The 25,319-nt window shown below is 33.9% G+C and overlaps 1 protein-coding gene and 1 long non-coding RNA gene across 19 annotated transcripts in view; one reads left to right on the top strand and one right to left on the bottom strand.

Moving 5' to 3' along the window:
• Nucleotides 1-25,319, top strand: part of MLLT10 (MLLT10 histone lysine methyltransferase DOT1L cofactor) — a 242,357-nt gene that overhangs the window by 173,436 nt on the left and 43,602 nt on the right. For 10 of the 18 annotated variants that reach the window (XM_011226891.3, XM_011226885.3, XM_011226879.3 and 7 more), the window contains 5 exons: nucleotides 2,024-2,276; nucleotides 5,360-5,929; nucleotides 12,632-12,676; nucleotides 13,534-13,566; nucleotides 24,590-24,637. In XM_011226891.3, coding sequence (XP_011225193.1) covers nucleotides 2,024-2,276; nucleotides 5,360-5,929; nucleotides 12,632-12,676; nucleotides 13,534-13,566; nucleotides 24,590-24,637 — 949 coding nt within the window. The remainder of the gene's footprint in view (nucleotides 1-2,023; nucleotides 2,277-5,359; nucleotides 5,930-12,631; nucleotides 12,677-13,533; nucleotides 13,567-24,589; nucleotides 24,638-25,319) is intronic. The other 8 variants (XM_034644098.1, XM_002913147.4, XM_011226910.3 and 5 more) reach the window with 8 other exon arrangements.
• Nucleotides 3,145-3,434, bottom strand: LOC117796384. The gene is made up of 2 exons (XR_004620856.1): nucleotides 3,297-3,434; nucleotides 3,145-3,208 (listed from the first exon to the last, which is right to left on the bottom strand). It is a non-coding gene; the product is annotated as an uncharacterized LOC117796384 (long non-coding RNA).

Below are 25,319 nucleotides of genomic sequence, written 5' to 3' on the forward strand. Positions count from 1 at the left end.
TTTATTTTAAAGATTTATTTATTTATTTCAGAGAGAGACATGGGCACACACGTGAGAAGGGCAGGGAGAGGGAGAGAGTATCTTAAGCAGACTCCCTGCTGAACATGGAGCCCAACACGGGGCTTGATCTCAATACCTGAGCTGAAACCAAGAGTTGGGTGCTTAACCAACTATGCCACCCCAGTGCCCCTAGATGACTTTCAAACTTCACTAGGCTTGTGTGTGGGTACGATGGAGAACCTCAGGGTCAGCTTGAGTTATTAGAAACAAATATTTGAAAAGTGAAGTGGTGCAGTTTCAAAGTGACCCGCCCAGCATGGAAAAGGTTCATGTTTCCAAAGTAATCCATAAAGTTAAATCAGCTAAAACATGATTGGTTTTCTCCTAAAACTTACTTTGAGAATTTTGTTCTCTTTTGTGGGCTCTTGCTTATGAGAATAGTAATTTATTTTTTATGAGATAATGTCTTTTGTGTTTGATGATTAAAATCTATTTGGCTGTGAGGTGGGTGTGGGGGGAGGATGGTATGGGGGGCAAGTAGCAGAAAAGTAGTAGTAACAAGTATTTGGTTTTCAAAACATTTGAAGTCTTCTTTCATTTTTCATTTTGAACATTGATTTTGCTAAAAATGCCAACCATTTTGAAACCTGATTTTATCATTCCTTTCTCATTTTCCACCTTTATCTGATGGTTTGTATTGAGTGGTGGTTATGTGTGGGAAATTTCCGTTTTGTTTTTAGATTTTTAAATTTGTATTACATCAGAGATTTTAATTTTATTTTATTTTATTTTATTTTATTTTTTTTTTAAAGATTTTATTTATTTGACAGCCAGCAAGAGAGGGAACACAAGCAGGGGGAGTAGGAGAGGAAGAAGCAGGCTCATAGAGGAGGAGCCTGATGTGGGGCTCGATCCCACAACACTGGGATCACGCCCTGAGCCAAAGGCAGATGCTTAACCACTGTGCCACCCAGGCGCCCNAAATGCCAACCATTTTGAAACCTGATTTTATCATTCCTTTCTCATTTTCCACCTTTATCTGATGGTTTGTATTGAGTGGTGGTTATGTGTGGGAAATTTCCGTTTTGTTTTTAGATTTTTAAATTTGTATTACATCAGAGATTTTAGATAGAAGTATCAGAAAAATATTTATTCAGCAGAAATTTAGGGCTGTTTGTCTTTCTTGCATTTAGTGAACTTAAAACAGTGGCAACAAAAATCCCTGACTCAATGGACCTTATAAGCCTTTTATTTTGAAGCATGTTGATTATATTTGTTAGAACACATTTTCACCTTTTCATAGTCATTTCATTTACCATTATTTGCATACACTTTGTCTTAAAATGATCATTAAAAACTAAATAATTGTTTGAACAGATCTTTATTTTGCATTTTTCCCTAACATATCTGGATCAAGGGGATGACTGAGAATCCATAAGGGATAATAACACTTCTTTTTTTTTTTTTTAATTTTATTTTTTTTTAAATTTTTTTTTTAAGGGATAATAACACTTCTAATTTTCAAAAATCTTAAACTGCAAAGTATAACTGTCCTTTCATCTTAATACTTGGAAGTAATGACTTCTGTTTTAAAGGGTTTAATCTTTTCTGTTTTGAAAAGCAGACTTCACCTGAATTTTAAAAATTCTTGCTCTGACCTGTGCTTATAATCTCATGGATATAGTCCTCTAATGAATTTCTAGCACCTTATTTCTCTCTCATTGTTGCCTTTGTGCTGAACATTAAAGCTGATTTTAATTTCATGACTAGGAAGTAGTTTTTTCTTGTTGAAAATGATGTTGCTTGAGAAACAAGTTCCTTCATTACTACTTACGGTGTGTTGCTGAGTAACTATGACTAATAATGTACTTTTACTAATTGCTGCCATTTAAAGGTATATGCTATTTCAGTAGACTCAGATAATTGTTTTTACATGATTTTCTTAGTTACTGTGGCCCCTCTCCCCCCCCAGCCCAAATCTAATCAATTCTTTTTCAACTTCCTTTCTCAATGAAAATGTTAGACTTATACGAGCACTAGCAGCAACTCTATTTCTGGATCATTGAAGCGCTTGGAAGATACTGCAGCTCGATTTACAAATGCAAACTTCCAAGAAGTCTCTGCGCACACAACTAGTGGAAAAGATGTTTCAGAGGCTAGAGGGTCAGAGGGCAAAGGGAAGAAATCTTCAGCTCACAGCTCAGGTCAAAGGGGAAGAAAGCCTGGTGGAAGAAATCCAGGAACGACTGTGTCAGCAGCTAGTCCTTTCCAGCAAGGTATTAATTACGACGTTTTAGTTAAAATAATTGTTCTTGCGATGATCAATAGCAATTAAGTTTTGTAAAAGAATTTATTAATTTATAACTAATGGATCATTGGAGATTATTTTATGATTAGTTGCTGTAGTAAGATTACTTCAAAGACTAGTATTCCTTGTTAAAATGTTTCTGGGACCTTTTATGTTATGACATGTGCTTCCAAAGCTGAACTGTAATTTTAATGTTTAAATAGATGTGGAATAAAGTTTAAGTTTGGGGAGAAAAAACAATAAAAGCTGGAGTTTTCCTTTCTGCTCTATAGAATAGTCTTTCTTTTTAATGAATTGTTATCATTCATCTGTCCTAATTAAACACTAAAACAGTTAAAGTATATATTCTTAGTAAGTAAACAAGTACTGGGTAATTTGTAGGGAATATAAATAGTTCTCAGTAAATACTAGTTGTTGATTATTAATGCATTTATTATAAAGCTTGAAGTTTAAAGTAGAATTTTACTAAGCTTATGTATGTTTTGGTAAGGCTACTATAACAAGATGCCCATTTAATTTTGAATTTCAGCTTAACAACAAATTATTTTTCAGTGTAAGTATGCCCCAAATAAATGCATGGGACATATTTATACTGAAAAAATAACATGTTGTTTAACTAAAATTCAAAATTAATTGGGCATGCTGTATTTTATATGGCAACCCTATTTTATGGAGAACAGAAAACTCCACTAACCTTACAGTCCATTAGCCCTATATTCTAGGTTTTTATTTTGTGTTTTTAACGTGAACATAAATATTTTGAGAAATATAAATGTTAAAAACCATTGGAGATAAATATATCAGTAGAGTACAATAAATGCCTCCTCCCCCCATTCTTTTTTTTTTTTTTTTTGCCCCCTAGGAATAAATGAGGGGGAAGAATTGTCCTTTTCCTTTAAGCTTTTGCTGATAATAAAAATTTGAATATGTAGAGAGATTGAGTAGTCTGCTGATCTCTTATTAAAAAGTTTATTTGTATATTTTAAACTAAGTTATTTTGGGCTTCAAGATTTTTAAGTCCTCGACTTTATTTTTAGGGTTTTTTTGTTTTTGTTTTGGCTTTATATTACAAAGAATTGACAAGTGGAATAGAAATAAAATGCCAAATTTGCTGTTTTATTTTAATATTATATTTGTTATTTTTATGCTACTGTGGAAAATAAATAGTAAAACCTTAAATTCTTTTTAATGTAACTTTATTTACATTTTGAATGTGATATTAGCAGAATTCAGTCATCTCTTTATATAATTAAGACCTTATTTTCCACTGTTAAAATTGCATTTTTCAGTTTTTAATCTTTGAAGTACTAATGCATTTAGAAAAAAATCCCTCGTTTTCTTAACATTCACAGCGTTGAATTGTCTTTTCCTGCCTCTCTTGAGACATGGTATAGAATGTGTTATGTTTTCATATCTGAGGTAATATTTTATAAAAGTTTTAAAAGTTGAAATTTAAAGGGTAGGGTGTTTAAGATGCTTGGTTTTATTTTTTTCATTGCAGGCAGTATGTAAATTTTAGAAAATATATGTTAAAATATTGCATATACTAAATGTTTGAAAGTATTTGCTACACTGTAGTGAGCTTTTAACACCAGCTGTAAAAACAAAAATGTGTGGAAAAAAGACAGATGGTGACAGATCAGAATGGATAATAAAGAACTTCTTTATAGTTGCTAATTAAGTGGCAAATTACAGTTATCCTTAAATGATTGATGTAATGTAAATGGCTTCTTATTATGTATGTTTTTCTATATAGATATAACTTGAAAATGCTCACATAGGTACAGATAATTTTGTAAATGAATAAAATGGATATTCTCTTCAAAGAGTTAAATTTTAGACCTATTAATGTTCTTGCTTAAGCCATTTCAGAAAAGCCTAAAATTTAAAATTCAAAACCTTGAGACTTTAGTTAAAAAGATTCTTTTTTGTGTGTGAGAAAAAATACTGTTGTAAATATTTAGGTGGATTTATGTATGATTACTTTTGAATGTGCTCTGCAATAAAATTTAACCCTTAGCTTGAAATTTCCCTTCCATTCTGATGAAACACTTTATTTTGAGCTTTTGTTTTTAAATGCATTAGTTAAAATATGATATAATTTAAGTTTTATGAAACATAATAGATGTGTGGTCACAAATGAGTCTAAATGCTTGTCACTTCATTTGGTGAGCATGAAGAGACAGTTTGGTGAATTGGGATGGTGGACCAAACTATTGTTTCATCCCAGCCATACTGTTTTTGTACCAAGTAGATAAAAACTTTTTAATCTCATAGTGACGTAGTGGGCTACTAATGTTCTTTAAAGAGTGAGGAGACAAACAGTTGTGAAGGAGATTCATGAGGGTGCCTCTCCTGTGATTTTACTTCATAAAAGCAGTAGAAGAATGTTAGTGGCTGGTTTCTTTATGCAGTTCCGTGGGTAGTGGACTGGGAGAATGTTAGATAAATAGATTAGGTTCTATGTAATCAATATTCTTTTATCAAATCCATGTTTTGGTGGGGTAGATTTAACTGAATAATAATATTCACTAACATTATCTTGAAGTTAAAACTCAGAACTTAAAACCTAAGCAGCATCTTTTGGTTCTGGGTGTGTGTTGGGAATGTTTACATCAAATCATCAGTAATTAAAAAAGAGGAATACATAGTAGTCTGGTCAAACTTTGAGATTTTGCTGTTCTTCAGTCCTTCCTCAAGCATACACAGGTATTTGGGGGAACGTTGAGGAATGTTGCCATAGTAAAAGGTAGGTTAAATAAAGCATATCTTACATCTTGGTCATTGTAGAACAAATGGCTTGCAACTTGAGTTAATATTCAGTTTAATAGCTATGAAATGACATATTTTTTGAAGATAATTTTATAGATCAACTTGATTTTGATAATAACCTTTTAAAAATTCTGTTACATAGTGATGTCCTAAATTTTATAGTTAGTTTTTTTTTCTCCATCTCTTTTTGATGATTGTATCATTTCTACTGCTCGTGGGAACTTTTGCATCCAATTTTTTTCTTTTCCTACCCCTCCCCCCTTTTTTATTTTACTACAGGCAGTTTTTCAGGAACTCCAGGCAGTGTAAAATCATCTTCGGGAAGTTCAGTACAGTCTCCCCAGGATTTCTTGAGCTTTACAGACTCAGATCTGCGTAATGACAGTTATACTCACTCCCAACAGTCATCATCAACCAAAGATGTACATAAAGGAGAGTCTGGAAGCCAGGAAGGGGGGGTAAATAGTTTTAGTTCCATTATGGGTCTCCCTTCGACCTCAGCTGTTATTTCACAGCCTAAAAGCTTTGAAAATTCACCTGGAGATTTGGGTAATTCCAGCCTTCCAACAGCAGGATATAAGCGGGCTCAAACTTCTGGCATAGAAGAAGAAACTGTAAAGGAAAAGAAAAGAAAAGGAAATAAACAAAGTAAGCATGGGCCTGGTAGACCTAAAGGAAACAAAAATCAAGAGAATGTTTCTCATCTCTCAGTTTCTTCTGCTTCACCAACATCATCTGTAGCATCAGCTGCAGGAAGTGTAACAAGCTCTAGTCTTCAGAAATCTCCTACATTGCTCAGGAATGGAAGTTTACAAAGTCTTAGTGTTGGCTCATCTCCAGTTGGTTCAGGTAGGGATTTGCCCATTGTTTTTCTTACTTATCCCCCCCATCACCACCGTTCCTTTATCCCAAAAGGGAAATTCATTTTAAACTATTGTTTTGTTAATACGTTGAGTTGCTAAATGACATGTACTTGTCTTAATGAAAAAAAATGTGTTAAGATCTTAGGAAGATGATTTGGTGTTTGGACCGGATGTTTGGCACTAATCTGATAGTTTACTTAACTAAATGTAGGCTAAATGGTTTATTGGTCACTCACTTCTTATGAAATACCTGAAATTAATTTCCCATTTTTGTTTTTGCTTTGCCTGCACAGTATTTTAAACCCAAATCAGAAATCACAATTAAGGTGTGAGAGTTTTGCATAGTTTTGCACTATGTTTTTGATTGGTGCTTGTTTGAGCTTTCATTTTCTAAAGTTTAATTAGTCTTCATTTTCTCAGTACTCCCTCACACAAATTCTACTTGAATTATCCATCTGGAATATTTTTCAATCAGTGGTAAAATAACTTAAATATATGAACTTTAAGAGTCATATTTTATTTCAGACGATATCTGAAATGATTTATATTCGTTTTATTTTCAAGTATGTCTCACAGTTTTTAGCCATTATTATAGTAGGAATGAATTAACATTACATACGTTGTTATTCACATCATTGGGATGCTTTTTTAACCTATATTTTATATTATGAATATTGTCAATTCTTAAAAATTTGAAGTTCCATGTTTTTAGACAAAAACTTAACAGTTTAGATATTAGCTAAATGTCAACATTTATCTTTTAAATTGATCTTGAATTTGAGGTAAATGATTTTAATTAAGTGTTGTAAACCTCACCTGTTTTGATTTTAGATTTCTGATTGTAGAAATGATGAGATTTTGGCTAAAATAAACTGTTACGGATTTTATCAGTTCTATTAATTGGTGGAGAGGATAGGTAGGAAATGGTATGGAAATATAATGAATGCAATTTAAATGAATGCTCATGTATATTTTATAAATACAGACTTTTGGATTGTTTTTATAGTTACACAGACATTAATTTTAGTAAGTGAACAAATACCATTCTAAGGAAGAAAAGAGCATATGTGAAGGTCAGATGTGAAAATTATTAACTATAGCTGTCTTTGTGCCAGGGCCTGTTAATGCTTTATATTTATTATCTTGTTTAATCCCCACACCAGTTTTATGAAGTAAGGGCTATTTATTCCCCCTTTTTACAGCTGTTAAAACTGAGACCTGGATAGGTAAAATAAGCGCCCAAGATCACAGCCAGGGATTTCTTTCTCTTTCTGTTTTTCCCGGCTCGCTTCAGTACCACCTTGGACCTGTTGGACAAGTTGTTTGTTTTGAGAAATGAGTGGAAACCGTGACAGGATTTTTTTATTAGAAGCATTAAGGATGGGTTTAGACTAGACCATGATTTCTTAGTCTTGGCACTATTGACATGTTGGTTGGAATAGTTACTTGTTGTGCAATCCTGTCCTGTGCATTGTAGGACGTTTATCAAGATTCCCAGCCTCTACCCACTAGATGCCAGTAGCACCCAGAATTCCCCTTCACCCCCCCAATAGTGACAAAAATGTTGGGGGGAGGGTGCAGAATCACTCTTAGTTGACAACCACTGTGTTAGAGGGGGAATGATATAAATTGTAATGAGAAATAAATCCATTGAAAAAAAGTATATTGCACACTTGGATATACGTTTTATGTATATTCATTTATTTTATGTATATTCATATGTTTTCTTTCAGGCCAGGGGGGCTTAGCAACTAGCCCTAGCCCCTAGTTAAAAAATAAATAAATAAATAAATTTAGACAAATCTACTCAGAAAACATTGAGTTCATACTCATTTTTAGCAAGATACACAGTAATCAGATGAAAAACATACTGAGAAAATTAAGCCTGAATTTGCTTTTGTGAAGAGTTCCTTACTGATACCCTATACATATAAGCATAGTCTGAAAATTACTGAATTTCAGAAATTGCATTTGGATGCTATTCGAAATACACATCCTCAAATTAATGGAATTAAAGTCTTGGTTTACATCTGTGAAAAGATTTTCTTACCTGTTATGGATTTAGAGAGATTTTAGCCTTGGGAAATAGTGTTCTTTTCACAATTATTGTTTTCGGAGGGTAGTGTTTGTGGTACATCTATGGCAGAAAAGCATGAATTTGTATCCCTTTTACCTTACCATTAGGGAAAGAAATTTAGGGAGAAACTTCTGCAAGTATTATTATTTCATGGAAATAAATTACTTAAATTTAGACTTGCTAGGATTTTTTTCCTTAAAAGTGTGCTTAAAAATAACTGAAGATTCTATGTTTTGTTAAAGCCATAATTGTGCACTGAAATTAGTTACTTAAAACTATTTGAGGTAGTAATATACTCTTTAATTTTATACATTTTAATAAAAGTTTTATGACTAGTTCAGAGCACACCCTTATTGATAAACTTAGTGCTAAAAAGTCTATTCTTACTTGGGAGAAACTGGCTAAATGTCATAGGTATTTAGGAAGTATGTCCTCTTAATTATAAGTTAAGAATTGCTAACTGCTGTTGAAACGTAGTATGTACTACAGCTGTCTTAGGCACTGGACAAGTGTTGAGTATTATTACTTATTGTACAGATGAAGGAACAGAGACAGAATTCTCACAGCTTTAAGTAGTAGAACAATGCATTTTCCTTGATTCCAGAGACCCTGAACTCTAAAATTCAAGGGGTGTTTGCTCATGAAGGTTTGCAACCACGCTAGTATAATGTCAGTCATACTTTAAGCAATGGGATCAGTGAGAAAATTTAAGCCAGTAATTTCACTTGCAATAATACTGTCTCCTACAGGTATGAAAATGCTGAGTTTTCTTTCAACAGATTTTAGATAGAGAAATCATTTAGCAGTTGTAAAACCAGGAAACTTTCTTCCCACATTAATAAGTAGGAAGAAGAGATGTGTACTATGTACTGTTTTACCAAGAATTGTTTTTGCATGATGCCCTTTCCAAAAGATTTGTTTGCTTTCATGACAGGGTGATAATTTAGTAATGATGAAGGTGACCTTTGTAAGCATTTGTTGGCTATGATGTTAGACTATAACACACACTATATAATCCTAGCTTCATGGAGGGTAGGGGCTGTGTATCATGTCCATCACTGTCACCTCACTGCCAGCACAGTGCTTTGTATATAATAAATGCTGAACCCCTTTTTTTTTTTTTAATGAATGAATACTGTTAGTAATCACTGAGAACATATTATGTAGTTAGTGATATCCTGTGTGATTTTATACTTGACTTCCAAGTGTTTATAGTTAGATTGCAAGTGAAATTATTGGTAAAGCTTTTCATGTAGTATTACAGACCAGTTAAGGATGTATTAATTAAGTTGGAAAAGACCGTGGAGAAATTGGAATTTGAATTATACTTTGGAGTAGGCAGAGAAGGTCCAACAATATTATCAGAAAAGAAAGTAAAGTTATATTTGTGGGATAAAACTAATAGGGAAATCTAATTTGCCGGGTAGTTGGTGGTAATGTTGATTAAGTAGGGCAGGATGGGTATATAGAAAGTTGAATGTAAAGCTGAAGAAATCAGACTTACAGGCTGTTGATCTTAAAGTTTCCTGTACTTAGTTCTGGCAACTTACCATTAAAAGAATTTCATTGACGGAAAAAAAATACGTTGCTTGCAGTAATGGTAATATCTTACATTTGAGAGCATCNAAGTTTCCTGTACTTAGTTCTGGCAACTTACCATTAAAAGAATTTCATTGACGGAAAAAAAATACGTTGCTTCCATCAGCTTGCAGTAATGGTAATATCTTATATTTGAGAGCATTTAACGGTTTCTAAAGAACTTTATAATTACTATCTTATTTGTTGATAAGAACAATCTTGTGAAATAGGCAAGGCAGCTACTATTACTGTTGTTGTAATTTCTCCAGTTTTACTACAACTAGGATATACAGCAGAAGTAGAATCAGGTACTTATGATGTGATTGTCTTAAAATTGTTAGAAGCATCAACTTAATAGTAATCAAAATCCTGTCATGACATATTCAAATTATAGTAGCATGTACAAAAGCAAGATATTTATTTTAGGAATTTCAGGTCCTGTCAGAATAGAAAGCCAGAACACACTTATAAATTCCTTGTCTGATCAAGGGTTTGGATTATAAGATTTTTATTGTAATAAGTTGAAGTACATCCTGATAAGTGTACTGTTACAGTGTCTTGTCCAAAATGGGAAATCAGTGTGTTGTTTTAAGTGGCTACTAAAAGTTTTAAGTTTTGGTGTATAGATTGTGTTAAGCTTTTAATTGAATTCTTTCTTATATATTCTTTTGAGATCTTAAACAAGTAGGATTTTTGAAACATTGAAAATTAATACAGCATTTGGAAGAGTTGATATGTTGTATTTGTCCTTTTCTTTTTTCCTATTTATCTCAACCATATTATGAGAGTTTATGATTTACTAAGGTGAAAGTTTATGAAGAAATTTTTTCTTCATAAAAATCAATATCTTGTCATTTTCTTTGGAAAAAATCTGGTATTCGTTAAATGGTAAGTAGTTGACGATTTAGCATTAACTTATTTTCTTTGGGCATACTATGTCCTTTTGAAGTTTACCTGTTTTTTTAAAATCTTAGTCTCTAGTTCTCTAATATAATGTGGTCATACCTTTCGAAGTTAAGATACTTGAAATCTGTTTCATTGATGAAATTCTTCAGTGGTGATAAATGCTATGAAAGGAGATTCTGGGAGCGTAGTTGTTTGATTCTGACCCTGTGTATTTCATGATTACAGATTTCAGGGAGATGAGTTATTAATATGAATAGAGCATTCAAGAGAAGTTTGTTCTGTTTTCTGAAATATGAAGGTTATGAAAGTTTAACTTGAGCCCATGTGTCTATGAACTGGTTGTTAAGAAATATATCTACTTCTAAGTAGGTTAATAAAATGAAATTGAGACATTTTTCCCTGGTAAAATATTTTAATTAGGAGTAGACTGATTCTGTAAACAAATAAAGATATAAAGATTAATAAACTCACAAAGATATAAAGATTAATAAACTCATAAAGATATAAAGATTAATAAACTCACAAGAGTAACTAATACAGTATTGTAGACTAAAGAGAATATACAGTTATTGAACATACTTTAAACCCATCTTAATGACTCAGGTTTATTATTTTATATAAATTGATTATATAGGGTCATAAATGAAAATCATATAGGATATTGGGTGCTGCTAGACCAGAATATATCTTTCAGTTTGCTTCCTTGGAAAATCCTCTGATTTTTGTTTTCTTCCTTGATGATTTGAAAATTTGCTGGCCCTGTACCAGGATGTCTTTCTGCAAAAGTCCCAGATCAAAGGCCAGAATAGCCATGTTCCAATTTGTTCCCCATTGAAAAAATCCTTCTATTATTATTAGTGTCCTTTGATTATTTTTTGGCACTATTCCGAACAGTTACCATTTCTCTGTAATGTACCATGTCAATCTCTTCAGTAGCCCTCCCTTTTAAAATATCACTTGAATTTATTAATGACCATTAAAGATCGCAGAGTCTCCCACCATGTCTCAGTTTTGAGTGCCACCTGGAAAGGACTTATACTAAACTGGTCTAAAGGTTTGATTCTTGAACAGTATCTAATATAATGTTTATTTGTTTTTTTTTTTAAACATTAAAATGATTAAAAGTGAGTGCTGGCTTGCTCTGCCTTGCTTTTGTCTTTCTTATTTCAAGTCATTTGGAGTGGGCCCGTGATTGGACTTGACTTCTGAGATAAGCGTATGGGTAGATGTGTGAGTGATGGTTGCCTTGAAGACTCTGTTGTACACATGGTTTCTAGAAGTCATGTTTTTGGTTAAGTAGTATCCAGAGTAATTCCAGATATTCTTCTTTTAAGAAAAATTGGACCAATGTTAGCTACAAAGGAATAGCTGTTGTTTCCAGGATTAGCAGGCGAGTTCCTTTGAGTTACAGACTTGGTCCTAGTTTTATCAGTTATTTTTTCCTTGGGAATGTCATATAGAAATTGATTTTTCATTTTCTCAGCAGCTTTTGCTTGTAGCAGTGTTTTATTGCTTCACGTCATCCTCTCCTTGTTCTCCTCATTTGGGTGGAGCAAAAGAGTAAGCGTAATGGTTTATTCATTCATGATCGTCACCACAAATGAAAGGTACAAGAAAGTAAGCAGAGTGTAGTTCAGCAAGTTTTATACTGTTATATACATCATAGATTTCTGCTCAGGTATAAACTAAATAATTTTCGTACTTCAATAGTAATTTAATTGACCATGGAATTCAGATGTTTTTGATAAATTGTTCTCATCTAATGAATTGTATAAAACACATTAGTGTGTTGTTAACGATACTCCCTCTTACTATGAATCCTTTTTTTCTTAGACACTTGTCTCGCCTATTTACTCGTAAGCCCTATGTCTTTTTGTCATTCTTTGCACACACATGAACACACAGACATTCGCATACTATCCCATTTAAAGATTTGTGAGAATTCTTGGTCCTTCTACCTGTCATATCCCAGGTACTGGCTTATAATTTCTATTTCCACCGTTCTGTTTGCCCTTCTCAGTTAGACTTTCAGGTGAATGTTTCCCTGTTTTTCTGGCCTGTTTCTTTTTCTGTCCTTGAGTCACTGGCAACTTCTTTGCTGATTTCCTTTCTCCTCCCTCCCAACAGAAATTTCCATGCAGTATCGGCATGATGGAGCTTGTCCAACAACTAGTAAGTTGTCGAACTGGGTTGGTAACCCAGGCTTTTTGACTTCTACTTGAGTGTTTTTTTTCTGTTATATTATGCCACTACTGAACCTCTAAATTTCAATTTTCCGAAATGCAATTGGTTCTTAATTGAATAGATTTTTTTTCTCCTACAGAGAGAACTTGCTGGTTGTCCTATGTTCAGGATCCATATTAGAGTCATTGTGACCAAATTTTAATTATTTATGGCTTTTTAATATGGTGCTTCAGTGGCAGAACTGTGACTTTTGTTCCCTGTTGAAGTAATATTTTCAGAATTTGGTTTCCACTAATCTTAATGTTAATATGATTTTTCACTATTTGTATATTGGCATTAGGTAGCTTTCTTGCTTTGACCTTTGTATATGTTGAGAGTATTATACTGAAGTCTAGGAAATGAGAATGTTTGATCAGGTTAGATGATAAAATGAAGTTTTTCTTTATAATAAATATTGCTGAGTATAGAATTTGTTGAGGTAGATTTACCTATATAGAATTGCATCCTATCGATACTTTTAGCAGGAAAGACATTACAGACTGTTAAGTGTCTTCTTAAAAGTAATTTTACGTATATATTTATTACTAAGAAAAATTGTCACCATTATGACAATATATCTAACATTTTACTTAAACTTATTATGTGATAGATTGGCAAATGAAATACAATATTTATAAATTTATACGTGTAAAAACTGAGCCAAACTTGCAGTTTTAATGATTCAAACAATGATACATAATAGACTTACTGAGATTTTATTACACTGATTCAGCCTATGCCTATGTATTTCTTTTGTGTGTTTGAGAATGATCTTAACCTGAAGTCCTTTTTTCCTTACTTAAAAGCTTTCTCAGAGTTGCTGAATGCAATACACAATGGTAAGTTTTATTAGAATCTTCTCTGGTGGTTCATTTATCATAAAGGTTGCCTTTTATAGAGAACCCCAATTGAAAGCTTGCATGTTCTATTGAGAAGATGAAATCCAGCTCTGCCGTGAGTCAATTGTTCAGCCTGCTAGTGAAAAGTTTTTGTAGATTGCCTACAGGAGGATAATAGGTCAATATAGTTCATCAGTTTAGCTTTTATTGTCTCTTTGTAAAGCAAAATGATAATAGTGTTGTTCTAACTTTATGAAAGTCTTTTTTCTATTTTTGTAAATAGTTTTTCTAGTTCTTTTGAGCTCTCTTTTCTCAGTGCAGTTAGTAATTGGTTCCTATGTCAGGAATTAGCTGCTTCTTCCACAACTTGAAATGTGAATTTTGTTTTGGAGATTTAAAAAAATTAGTGTGTAGAATACTTTTATTATTTTGCCCCTATATTTTATATACTGAATAAATGGAAGATAGCCTTTTAGATGATGTCTAGTTTGGAACCAGGTTTTTATAGGGGAGTTGAATTTTCTGCAGAGTTGGGTTCTAAATAGGATATGTGACAAAAATGCTAGCTTTTTTTCAATTTTGCAGTGTAATTATAATGAAACTCATTTTTGCAGAAATGCTCGAGTGTTTCTTCAGTTTTAAAGAACCGTCTTTAATACTTTAATGATCAAAAAAAATTGAACTTAGTGTCTTTGTTGTTTTCCGTTATTTATCTGTTCAAGATAGTTTATGTGATACCAGAAGTTTCTAGCACATTTTCATTCTTTATGAAATCTTGCGTATTTTGGTAATGTGGTTTAATGTAGTCAATTTGTGTTGTGTTTGGATTATATNGTTTCTTCAGTTTTAAAGAACCGTCTTTAATACTTTAATGATCAAAAAAAATTGAACTTAGTGTCTTTGTTGATTGTTTTCCGTTATTTATCTGTTCAAGATAGTTTATGTGATACCAGAAGTTTCTAGCACATTTTCATTAACTTTATGAAATCTTGCGTATTTTGGTAATGTGGTTTAATGTAGTCAATTTGTGTTGTGTTTGGATTATATTGTCAGATGCTTACAAATCTATAGCTAGCAAGAGACTAATGGCATGATGAGCAGACATAGACACTTGTATTGATTCTGAGGATGTTGGTGGTCAAAATGGGAAATCCATTTTATAAATTACTGTTTTATTAATGAGTACATTTGTTTATAATTCTTGTTTCCTCTGTGTAACCTGGAACTTCAGAGTCTCAGATAATGAATTTTCCAGATAACATGGAGCTCTTGAACTTTAGATATCTAGAGAAAAAGGGATTGGAAGCATTCTTGAAAATAAACTAAATATGTTACCATTCTTTGGTGGGGAAGTATAAAAACAAGAGTTTTTAACATCTTATTCAGTTTGCGTAGTTAAATCTTACTCTTTAATTTTGGACTATTAGAATTTAGAGAAACACTGAAAGTTTGAACAAAGCGTATACTTGGAATAAAAGGAAAGTAGATATTGTGGGGAGCAATTGTGAATGAATTGCCACATAAATCCTCTGCCGTTATTAGCTGACAGAGTACTGGATTGTGTCAATTTAATGGGACAGTTGTCATGTTTTTCTGTATGGGTGAATGAAATGAATGTCATGGGATTAATAAAATGAACACAGATTTTCTTTAAAATTTTGTGTTTTACAAGATTGTGTCTGAGAGAAAACACTACAGTAGTGTACTCAGATACTTGTGTGTTCTTAGTCACATAATCTAGAAAAATGAAATAAATAATGGACTTTTATATTTTCTTTCTTCATTTTACATCTAGAAGTTTGTACCTTTGACCTCCTTCACCCATTTTGCTTCCTCTCCCCCTCCTGTTTCCCCAGGCAGCCACCAATCTATTCTCTATATTCATGAGCTTGGAAATATATTGGGTTTTATTTTGTTTTAGATTCCATGTATGAGATCATACGGTATTTATCTTTTCCATCTGACTTATTTCATTTAGCATAATGCCCTTCAGGTCCATTCACGTCACAAATCACAAGATTTTCTTCATTTTTATAGCTGAATAATATTCTGTTGTTTGTATATATAGCATATTTTTGTTACCATTCACCCATTGATAGCCATTTAGGTTGTTTCCATGCCTTGGCTAAATTGTCAATAATGCTACATTGCACATGGGGTGCATATATATTTTCTCAAATCAGTATTTTCATTTTCTTCAGATAAATATCCAGAAGTGGAATTGCTGGATCATATGGTAGTGCAACTTTTACCTTATTGAGGAACTTCCAAACTTTTCCATAGTGACTGTACCATTATACATTCCCAAAAGATTCCCTTTTCTCTACATCCTGGCCAATACTTACTATTTCTTGACTTTTTGATAATAGCTATTCTAATAGATACGAGGTGATATCTCAGTGTGGTTGTGATTGGCATTTCCCAGATGATTAGTGGTCTTTTTTTTTTTTTTCCTTTTAAAAATTTTATTGATTTACTTGACAGAGAGAGAGGGATAGGAGAGAGAGCACAGTCAGGGAGAGCAGCAGGCAGAGGGAGAGGGAGAAATGCTCCCCGCTGAGCAGGGAGCCTGATGCAGGCTCCATCCCGGAGGACCCTGGGATCATGACCTGAGCTGAAGGCAGACACTTAACCAACGCCCAGGCGCCCCCTGATGACTGGTGATATTAAGCATCTTTCATATACCTGTTGGGCATCTGTATGTCTTCTTTGGAAAAATACCCATTCAGGTCCTCTGCCAATTTTTTAATAAGATTGTTTGGGGGTTTTCTTGCCTTTGAGTTATATGAGGATTTTTTGTTTTGTTTTTTGTTTTGTTTTGTTTTTTTAAGATCTTATTTATTTATTTGAGAGGGAGCATGGAAGAAAACATGAGCCGGGGTGGGTGGGGGGAAGGGGCAGAGGGAGAAGCAGACTCCCCGCTGAGCAGGGAGCCTGACGTGGGGCTCGATCCCAGGACCCCAAGATCATGACCTGAGCTGAAGGCAAACACTTAACCAACTGTGCCACCCAGGTGCCCTGAGTTATATGAGTTTTTGAAACAGATTTTGAATATTAACCTCTTATCAGATACAGGTTTGTGAATATTTTCTCCCATTCAGTGCATTGCCTTTTTATTTTGTTGATGGTTTCCTTTGTTGTGCAGTACCATTCAATTTGATTTTATTATTTTTTTATTCAGTACCTTTTTTAGTTTGGTATCCTATACTTGGGGTTTTGTTTTGTTTTGTTTTTGTTTTGGTCATATCCAAAATATCATGACTGATGTCAAGGCGCTTACTGCCTGTGTTTTCTTCTAAGAGTTTTATGGTCTTACATTATTCAGTCTTCAATCCATTTTGAGTTAATTTTTGTATACAGTGTAAGGTAGTGGTCCAGTTTCATTCTTTTATATGTAGTTCAGTTTTCCTAACACCATTTATTGAAGAGACTGTCCTTTGTATATTCTTGGCTCCTTGTAAATAAATTGACCTTATCTGCATGGTTTTTTGGAGGGAGGGCTCTTCATTGTGTTTCATTTATCTATGTGTCTGTTTTTATGCCGTTGTCATACTGTTTTGATTATTACGGCTTTGTAATGTAGTTTAAAATCAGGGAGTATGAAGCCTCCAGCTTTGTTCTCAAGATTGCTCTGGCTATTCGGGGTCTTTTGTGGTTTCATACAGATTTTGGGGTTATTCTATTTTTGTGAAAAATACTATTAGAATTTTGATAAGGGATTGTGTTGAATCTGTAGAGTGGTTTGAGTAGTATGGATATTTAAACAATATTAGTTACTTCAATCCATGAATATGGAATATCTTTCCATTTATTTGTGTCTTCAGTTTCTTTCATTGATGTCTTACAGTTTTCAGTATGTAGATCTTTCATCTTCTTGATTAAATTTATTCCTATGTATTTTATTTTTTGATGTAATTATAAATGGGAGATTTTAAAAAGATTTATTTATTTGAGAGGGAGAGAATATGCAGGTGGGTGAGCACAGACCCCAGTGCAGGGCTTGATCCCAGGACCCTGAGGTCATGAACTGAGCCAAAATCAAGAGTTGGTCATTTAACTGACAGAGCCACTCAGGTGCCCCCTGGGATTGTTTCCTTAATTTTTGTTTCTGGTAGTTTGTTTGTGTATAAAAACACAACAGATTTTGGTATATTGATTTTGTATCCTGCAACTTTACTGAATTTGTTTATTCTAACAGGGTTTTTTGTTTGTTTGTTTGTTTGTTTTGGTGGAGTCTTCAGGGTTTTCTGTATATATCGTCTGCAAGTAATGACAGTTTTACTTCTTCTGTTTCAGTTTGGATGCTTTTAATTTCTCGATAATTGTTCTGACTTTTTTAAAAATTTAAATTAAATTTAAATTTTTAAAGATTTATTTATTTATGAGAGAGAGAGAAAGAGAGAGCATGAACAGTTGGAGGAAAGGAAGAGGGAGAGGGAATCCCAAGCAGACTCCTTGCTGATTGCAGAGCCCTATAGGGAGGTTGATCTCACAACCCTGACATCACAACCTGAGCCAAAACCAAGAGTCAGGCACTCGTCCAACTATGCCACCCAGGCACCCCTGGACTTATGTTTTTAATTGCAAAGACAAGCATAGGAGTGATACCTGGTGAAATGATATTTTGCCTATGGTGGATTGAGGGAGAATCACTTAGACTTAGTTGGAAAAAATCCATGCTTGTGTTTTCTCTTTTTTTCCAGTGTTAGCTTCTTCTTTAAAATTGTTGTAGAATACATACAAAATTTGCCATTTTAACCATTTTTAAATGTACGTACAGTTCAGTAGTGTTAAATATATTCACATAGTTATATAACCAGTCTCCAGGACTTTTTCATCTTATAAAACTGACACTCTGTAGGTTTTAAACAACAGCTCCCCTTTCTCCCTCCCACCCTGCCCAGGGCAACTACCATTCTACTTTCTGTTTGTATGAATTTGACTGTTTTAGATACTTCATATGAATAGACTCTTACAGTATTTGTCTTTCTGTGAATGGCTTATTTCACTTCGTATAATATCCTTAGGGTTTATCCATGTTATAGCATGAATTACAATTTCCTTTTTTTTAAAGATTATTTATTTATTTGAGAACAAGAGAGGGAGTGGGAGTACGAGCTGGGGGAGGGGCAGAGGGAGAAGCAGACTCCTTGGTGAGCGGGAACCCTGATGTGAGGCCTGATTCCAGGCCCCAGGGATCATGACCTGAGCTGAAGGCCGACGCTTAACTAACTGAGCCACCCAGATGCCCCCAGAATTTCTTTTTAAGACTGAATAATATTCCATTGTATGTATATACCATCATTTCATTTATTCTTTTATCTGTTGAGAGACCCTTGGGTTGCTTCCATCTTTTGATCATTGTGAATAAACTGCTCTGAATGTAGATGTGCAAATATCTATTTGAATCACCATTTTATCCAGAAATGCAATAGCTGGATCATATGGTAGTTCTATTTTAAAAATAGAGTGCCTTGCTGTTTTTCATAGTGGGTGCACCATTTTACATTCCTGCCAGCAGCACACAGGGGTTCCAATATTTCCACATCCTTGCCTACACCTATTATTTTGTTTGATTGTTTTTGCTATAACCATCCTACTGGGTATGAGGTGTTAAATGTTAGATTTACATTTTTTCTTTATTATATTGAGTGTTAAGCAACAAAAGCTTGAAACTTGTCCTTGGGAAAGGAAGAGAAAAAGAATTTACATTTCGTCTTATTCTTCTATATTCATTTTCTATGGTCCTGTAACAAATGACTGCAAACTTCAAACAGTATAAATTTTTATTATCTTACAATCTGTAGGTTAGAAGTCTAGCATGGGCTCACTGGGTTAAAATCAGAGTGTTGGTGGGCTTTGTTTCTTTTTTAAAGTGCTAGGAGAGACTCTGTTAACTTACTATTTCCAAATTCTAGAGTCTGCCTGCCTCCCCCCACCAATGGCCCCATCTTCTGTCTTCAAAGCCAGCAGTGTTGGGTGGAGTCTCTCTCAGGCTTCTGCCCCGTCTGATTCTCAGATTCAAAGTTTATGACAACTTGGATGATTTGACTGGCCTCTCCCAGATAATCCAGGACAGTCTCTCTGTCTCAGTGTTCTTAATTTAAATACATTTTTTTAGTCCCTGTTGCCATTTAAGGTAACATATTCACAGGTTTTGGGCATTAAAGCATGAGCATCTTTGAGAAGGAGGGAGGCGTTATTCTGCCTACCGTATCTGCTTCACGGTTATTTAATTGCCTTATTGCAAGAAGGTATTACTGGTTAATCTAACAAGAAGATATAACATTTATAAATATTTATGCACCCAATATAGGAGCACCCAAGCATATAAAGGAAATATTAATACTTAAAAGGAGAAATATAGCAATACAATAATAGTATGGAACTTTAACACCTTATTTACATCATTGATAGGTCATTGAGACAAATTCAATAAGGAAACATCAACCTTAAATAACACGTTAGACTGGATGAACTTGAACAGATAATTTACAGAACATTCCATTTAAAAACAAAGGAGTATACATTCTTTTCAAGTGCACGTGGCACATTTTTGAACTTAGATCATATGTTCCGCCATTCACCACAGTGATATGAAACTAGAAATTAATTGCAGGAAGAAAACTGGAAAATACACAATTATGTCAGGATTAAACAGCGTTGCTACTGAATAATTAATGGGTCAAAGAAAAAAATCAAAAGAGAAATAAAGAGATACCTTGAGATAAAAATAGAAATGTAACATACTAAAATTCATTGGATGCAGCAAAAACAGTTTTAAGAGGAAAGTTCATAGCAATTAATGCCTACCTCAAGATATAAGAAAAATCTCAACATAACTTACTCCTCAAGAAACTAGAAAAAGAAGAACAATTGAAGTCCAGAGTTGGTAGAAGGAGGGTAATAACAAAGATAAGAACAAAAATAAATTGGAGCCTTAAAAAGACAGTAGAAAAGATCATTGAAAATAAGACCTGGTTCTGAAAAGATAAACAAAATTGATAAATATTTAGACTCACCAATGTAGAAATTTCTCTTGAGCTCCAGGCTCATTTCCAACAATCTAATAAATCTCTGTTCCTCTATATATTCCCATTCAAAGCCTGCTTCTTCTCTTGTGTTCCTTATCTCTGTGGGGATTTAGTCACCTAAATCAGTTATGCTAGGGAGGTAAACTAAACTCTGCCTTCTCATTTTCTTGGTTGTCATTATTATTCTTAGAGGTTTTTCCTGTTACTCGTCGCTTGTTTTTTCTATGTTTTCACTGCCTCTACTTCGGTATTCCTACATAATTTGTCATATGAACTCTTTCAGCAACCTTCTAACCTTCATTTCATTATCTAGTTGATTCTCTAGGTGCCACCAGAATCAGTGGCTTATTTAAAAATGCAGATCAGACTGTGTCACTGTCTTACTTAAATCCTTTAAGAATTGTCTGGTATTTATAAGATAATTTTTTAGAATGACGTGGAGTTTTTCATAATCTGCTACTTACTAGACTCTCCAGTCTCATCCCTTCAACTTAATGTTGCATTGGTATAACCTACTTGTAGTTTCGTTCTTTACTATTCTCTGCAAAATCTATAATTTAGACTTTGGTAGTATCTGCTGCTATGATTTTCCTTCTTTCTTTATCTACCGAAAGAATTTAAAAGCAAGCATAATTGTGGTCCTGTAAAATTTCTTCTGACACCTTTTGATAGAATTATTAATTCTGAAAAAAACACCACAAACTTCAGGGTTCTCATACACAGTGTTCTAATGCTCTTTCTTCAGTCTTTATCTACCGCTTCTCTAGACAATTTTTTTTTTGTTTCTGTGATTTATATCTTGGTCATATTGTCTTACCTTTGTGAAACAACAATAGAAAGTTTTCCATTAGACATTTAAGGTTCTGAAAAGTTTTAAAGACTGGATTATATTCATTATTTATTCTCTAGTATGTGATGCAAAATGTTTTGTTATATAGAACTCCATAAAATTAAAATGTTACTTCTATGAGACTTGTTTTAAGACTTTAGTGAAGGTGTAAGTACCAAGGAAGTATCGTGTATTAATTAATAGTCATAGGTGTTGAGTGTTAAACATACATCCTAATTTGATACATCTCACAGAGGATCTTAGGACTTAATGGTGGTGGTTCTTCTGGGTGTGTGTGTGTAATATTACATAAACTTTTGAAATTGGTGCTTTCTGATAAGGAAATAAGATCGCCATCAATACAATTACCTTTAGGAAAACACTCCAACCAGTCTAAAAAAAAACAAAATAGGTGTAGTGAGATGAATTTTATGTGACCAGAGAAATTCAGGAAAATTAAGAGTTAGAGAAGTAATACTAAGATTATTGTCTCAGTAAAGGAGAAAGAGAATAGGTGGGAGAATGATACAATGTAAAAATCTTGTAATTTTGGAAACTTTTAAGGCAATTTGGAAAGACAGAATAGTCATTTAAATATCTTATTTATTTATTTGAGAGAGAGAGAGCCCATGCACTAGCAGGGGAAGGGGCAGAGGGAGAAGGTGAGAGAATCTCAAGCAGACTCCCTGCTGAGCGCAGAGCCTGATGAAGGGCTCAGTCCCATGACCCTGAAATCATAACCTGAGGTGAAATCAAGAGTCGGAGTTTTGACTGAGGCACCCAGGCACCCTCATTTAAATTTTTTAAAGAATAATATGTGGTAGGGTGCCTGGGTGACTCAGTCTTGATTAAACATCTGATGCTGGCTTGGTCATGATCTCAGGGTCTTTGGATCAAGCCCTGCATTGGGTCTCTGTGCTCAGTGGGGAGTCTGCTTGACCGTCTCCCTCTACTCCTCCTCCCACTTGTGCTCTCTCTCAAATAAATAAATGGGATCTTAAAAAAGAAGAGAAGAATATATGGAGGGTAAACTTTTAAATAGATGCCCATGGAGTGGAGTGCCTTGCGTTTCATGGCATTTGGTTTTATGCTGGTGCCTTGGAACTCGCCAGCTTGTCTAAGAGAGTTTAGATTTCATGATGCTGCTAAACTGTAAGTGTGACTTCTTGGTTTCATTTAGTAGGTATATTTAAAATGCTTGTAATGATGAAACATTGGTATGTGTACAGGGATTGTAGTTCGCATTTCTTCCTCCTCCTCCTCCTCCCTCCCCCCCCCTTCTTCTTCTTCCTCTTCTTCTTCTTCTTCATCTTTTTTTTTTTTTTTTTAAAGACAGTACGCATGTGAACCAGGCAGGGAGTGGGAGGGGGCAGAGAAAGAGGGAGAGAGAGAATCTCAAGCAGGCTCCACCCCCAGCACGGAGCCCAATACGGGGCTTGATCTCAGGACACCGAGATCATGACCTGAGCCAAAATCAGGAGTTAGACAGTTAACCTCCTGAGCCACCCAGGTGCCCCTATAGTTAGCTTTACAGTCCATTTGTAAACTAACATATCATTTGTCTCGTTTTCATTGTTCTGTTTCAGGTATGATTTTTAACTATTTATTTACCAGTTTTTCTTACTAGACTATAAATTCATTTAGAGTAGTTTTATTCATCTTTATTTCATTGGCATTTAGCTCATCATCTACTTGATGTTTCATAAATGTTGAATGAATAAATCATTGTCGGTTGCTACACAGTCTTGGAAGAGGTTTCATTTTTGGTATTATGTTCATTTTCTTTGGGAATTAAAATTTGCATTAGGCAATTCTTGTTTCTCTCAGAGTAGTAACTTGGTTCTTTGCTGCAATAATGGAATTTGTTCATTCGTTTGTCTTGGCAATTCTCATTTTTAATACAATTTTGAAATAGTAGATTAAAGTAGCTAAAGAGCTTAGATTTTCACCAGCAGTATATTGCTAATTGATTTCTGTGCCCCATTTACTCTGCTTTTAAATTTTCTTTAATTATGGTGCTTATAGTTTGTCACGACCATGCTCATTAATTAAATCTCATTTGATGGAGGAGGCAAAGTAGTGTCAACCAATTATTCATAAATACCTGCTATAGGATTGAGAATAAGTATGGATGCTAATTGATTTTACGGGTGAATGTTCTTCCTCAAGAATGGAATCCTACTCAGGTTTGTCGTAATGGTTTGTAGGAAACTAGATCTTTGTTCTTTACATGTGTCCCCTCTTCATTTCAGGGAAGCTTTAAGAAGGTAGAGGTCTAAGAACAAAGATGAGCAATTCTCAGTCATAACGACATCCTATTAATCATTTGAGATTCACTGTACATAATGAGATATTACCGATAGGAGAAGTTGTTACTGTGAACAGTGTGGAGATTGAGAACCATCGATCTAGATCATTCTAGATCTAATTTCCTTTTATTCACAATAGACTTGATTTTCCTTCTTACTTGATATAGTTGGGGTATTCTTTATTTTTATACAATACATTGTTATATTCCAGGATGCAACAAATGCTACTGTTTGTTCCAGTGTTTGTTCCTGTGCAGGAAGGAATTTGACTAATACTATATAGCCTTGCTAAGTAGTGTAAGGCATATATGATAGATAAGACAGTAAGACTTTTTCCATTTCAAATCAGCCAAGCTATTTGTCTCTTGGATCACTCTAAGTTTCTGGAAGATAGGCTTCAGAGACTCTTAAGTGATAAACACAGAAGGATATTAACATTTGGATGGTGAATCAGCCACTGGGGAGAAAAAGTAATTTTCAGTATGCATGTTAACTACTATAAAGCAAAATGAATTTATAAATGTCTCATTGAAACTGCAAGAGAGACAGAACCTGAAAAGTGAAGGGATTAGTGTAAATGGAAATGAATTTTTAAGAATTACTTTTAAATTAATTAAATGGTAATGCCATTAACAATCTATTTAGAATGCTGCTTTTTTTTTATTTTAGTGAAAACAAATTTATAATAATTTTTAAATTTTCCATAGGTTTGTTTTTTTACTTTAACCCTTTTTTTGGGGGGGGGGCTTTAACCCCCTATAATGTCTTAAGTTTCTTAACTTATACTTGTCATGGTAGTTTTTAGAAACTGGTTATTAAAAATTCAAAATTAAAGTGTGTCTTTTCTTTAGACAGAGATGACAATTCTGCACTAACAAAGCAGGAACTTAAATTCATAGGTATGTACCAAATTCAAGCATGGCTCTAAGGGTAATAGTGTTAAATTAATCCTAATGCAGCTTAAAGAAACCTTCCCATATAAAGCAATAGCAGGGATCTGTAATCCCAAAAATGATAACTGAAAGGAATTCTCCTTAATTTTGGATGGTTGGTGGGATGGACTGTTACCGTGTTCTTATTGTTGTACTTGTTTGGATTTGTCATATTGCCTAAGACATGGTAGGGTGGGTTTTAGGATTTCTAAAATTATTTACCTGTCAGAGTCTAGATGCCTAGGTCTTTGATTTTTAAGACCACTTTCTACCCTTCTCTCTCGCTGAGGGAAAGAAGAATCTAAGACCATATTCTGTGATTTATAATAACTTTCTAATTCTGTAATGTATTTTTCAAATACTACTGGATCAGTTGAGAGTGAGTGTGTGTATTCTGAATCCACTCTTCTTAACCAGTTAAGGTATGCATCTACTGCACCCCTTTCCCACCCCTAAAAACCTCAGGTGCACATACTAATAAAACTAATCTTGCAAGCTATGAGTACCTGCACTATGGAACTTTTTCCTTCTCAACAGTTTCTTAGCCTTTTCTCATTTGAAAAGTATAAAGTCCTTTCTGTACCTAAAATCACGGTCATTTACTTTGGGGAAATAATTGTACTGCAAATGGATCCTTTCAGGAACATAA

This window comes from Ailuropoda melanoleuca, chromosome 15 (assembly GCF_002007445.2).
Source record: "Ailuropoda melanoleuca isolate Jingjing chromosome 15, ASM200744v2, whole genome shotgun sequence".
NCBI classification, from domain to species: domain Eukaryota; kingdom Metazoa; phylum Chordata; class Mammalia; order Carnivora; family Ursidae; genus Ailuropoda; species Ailuropoda melanoleuca.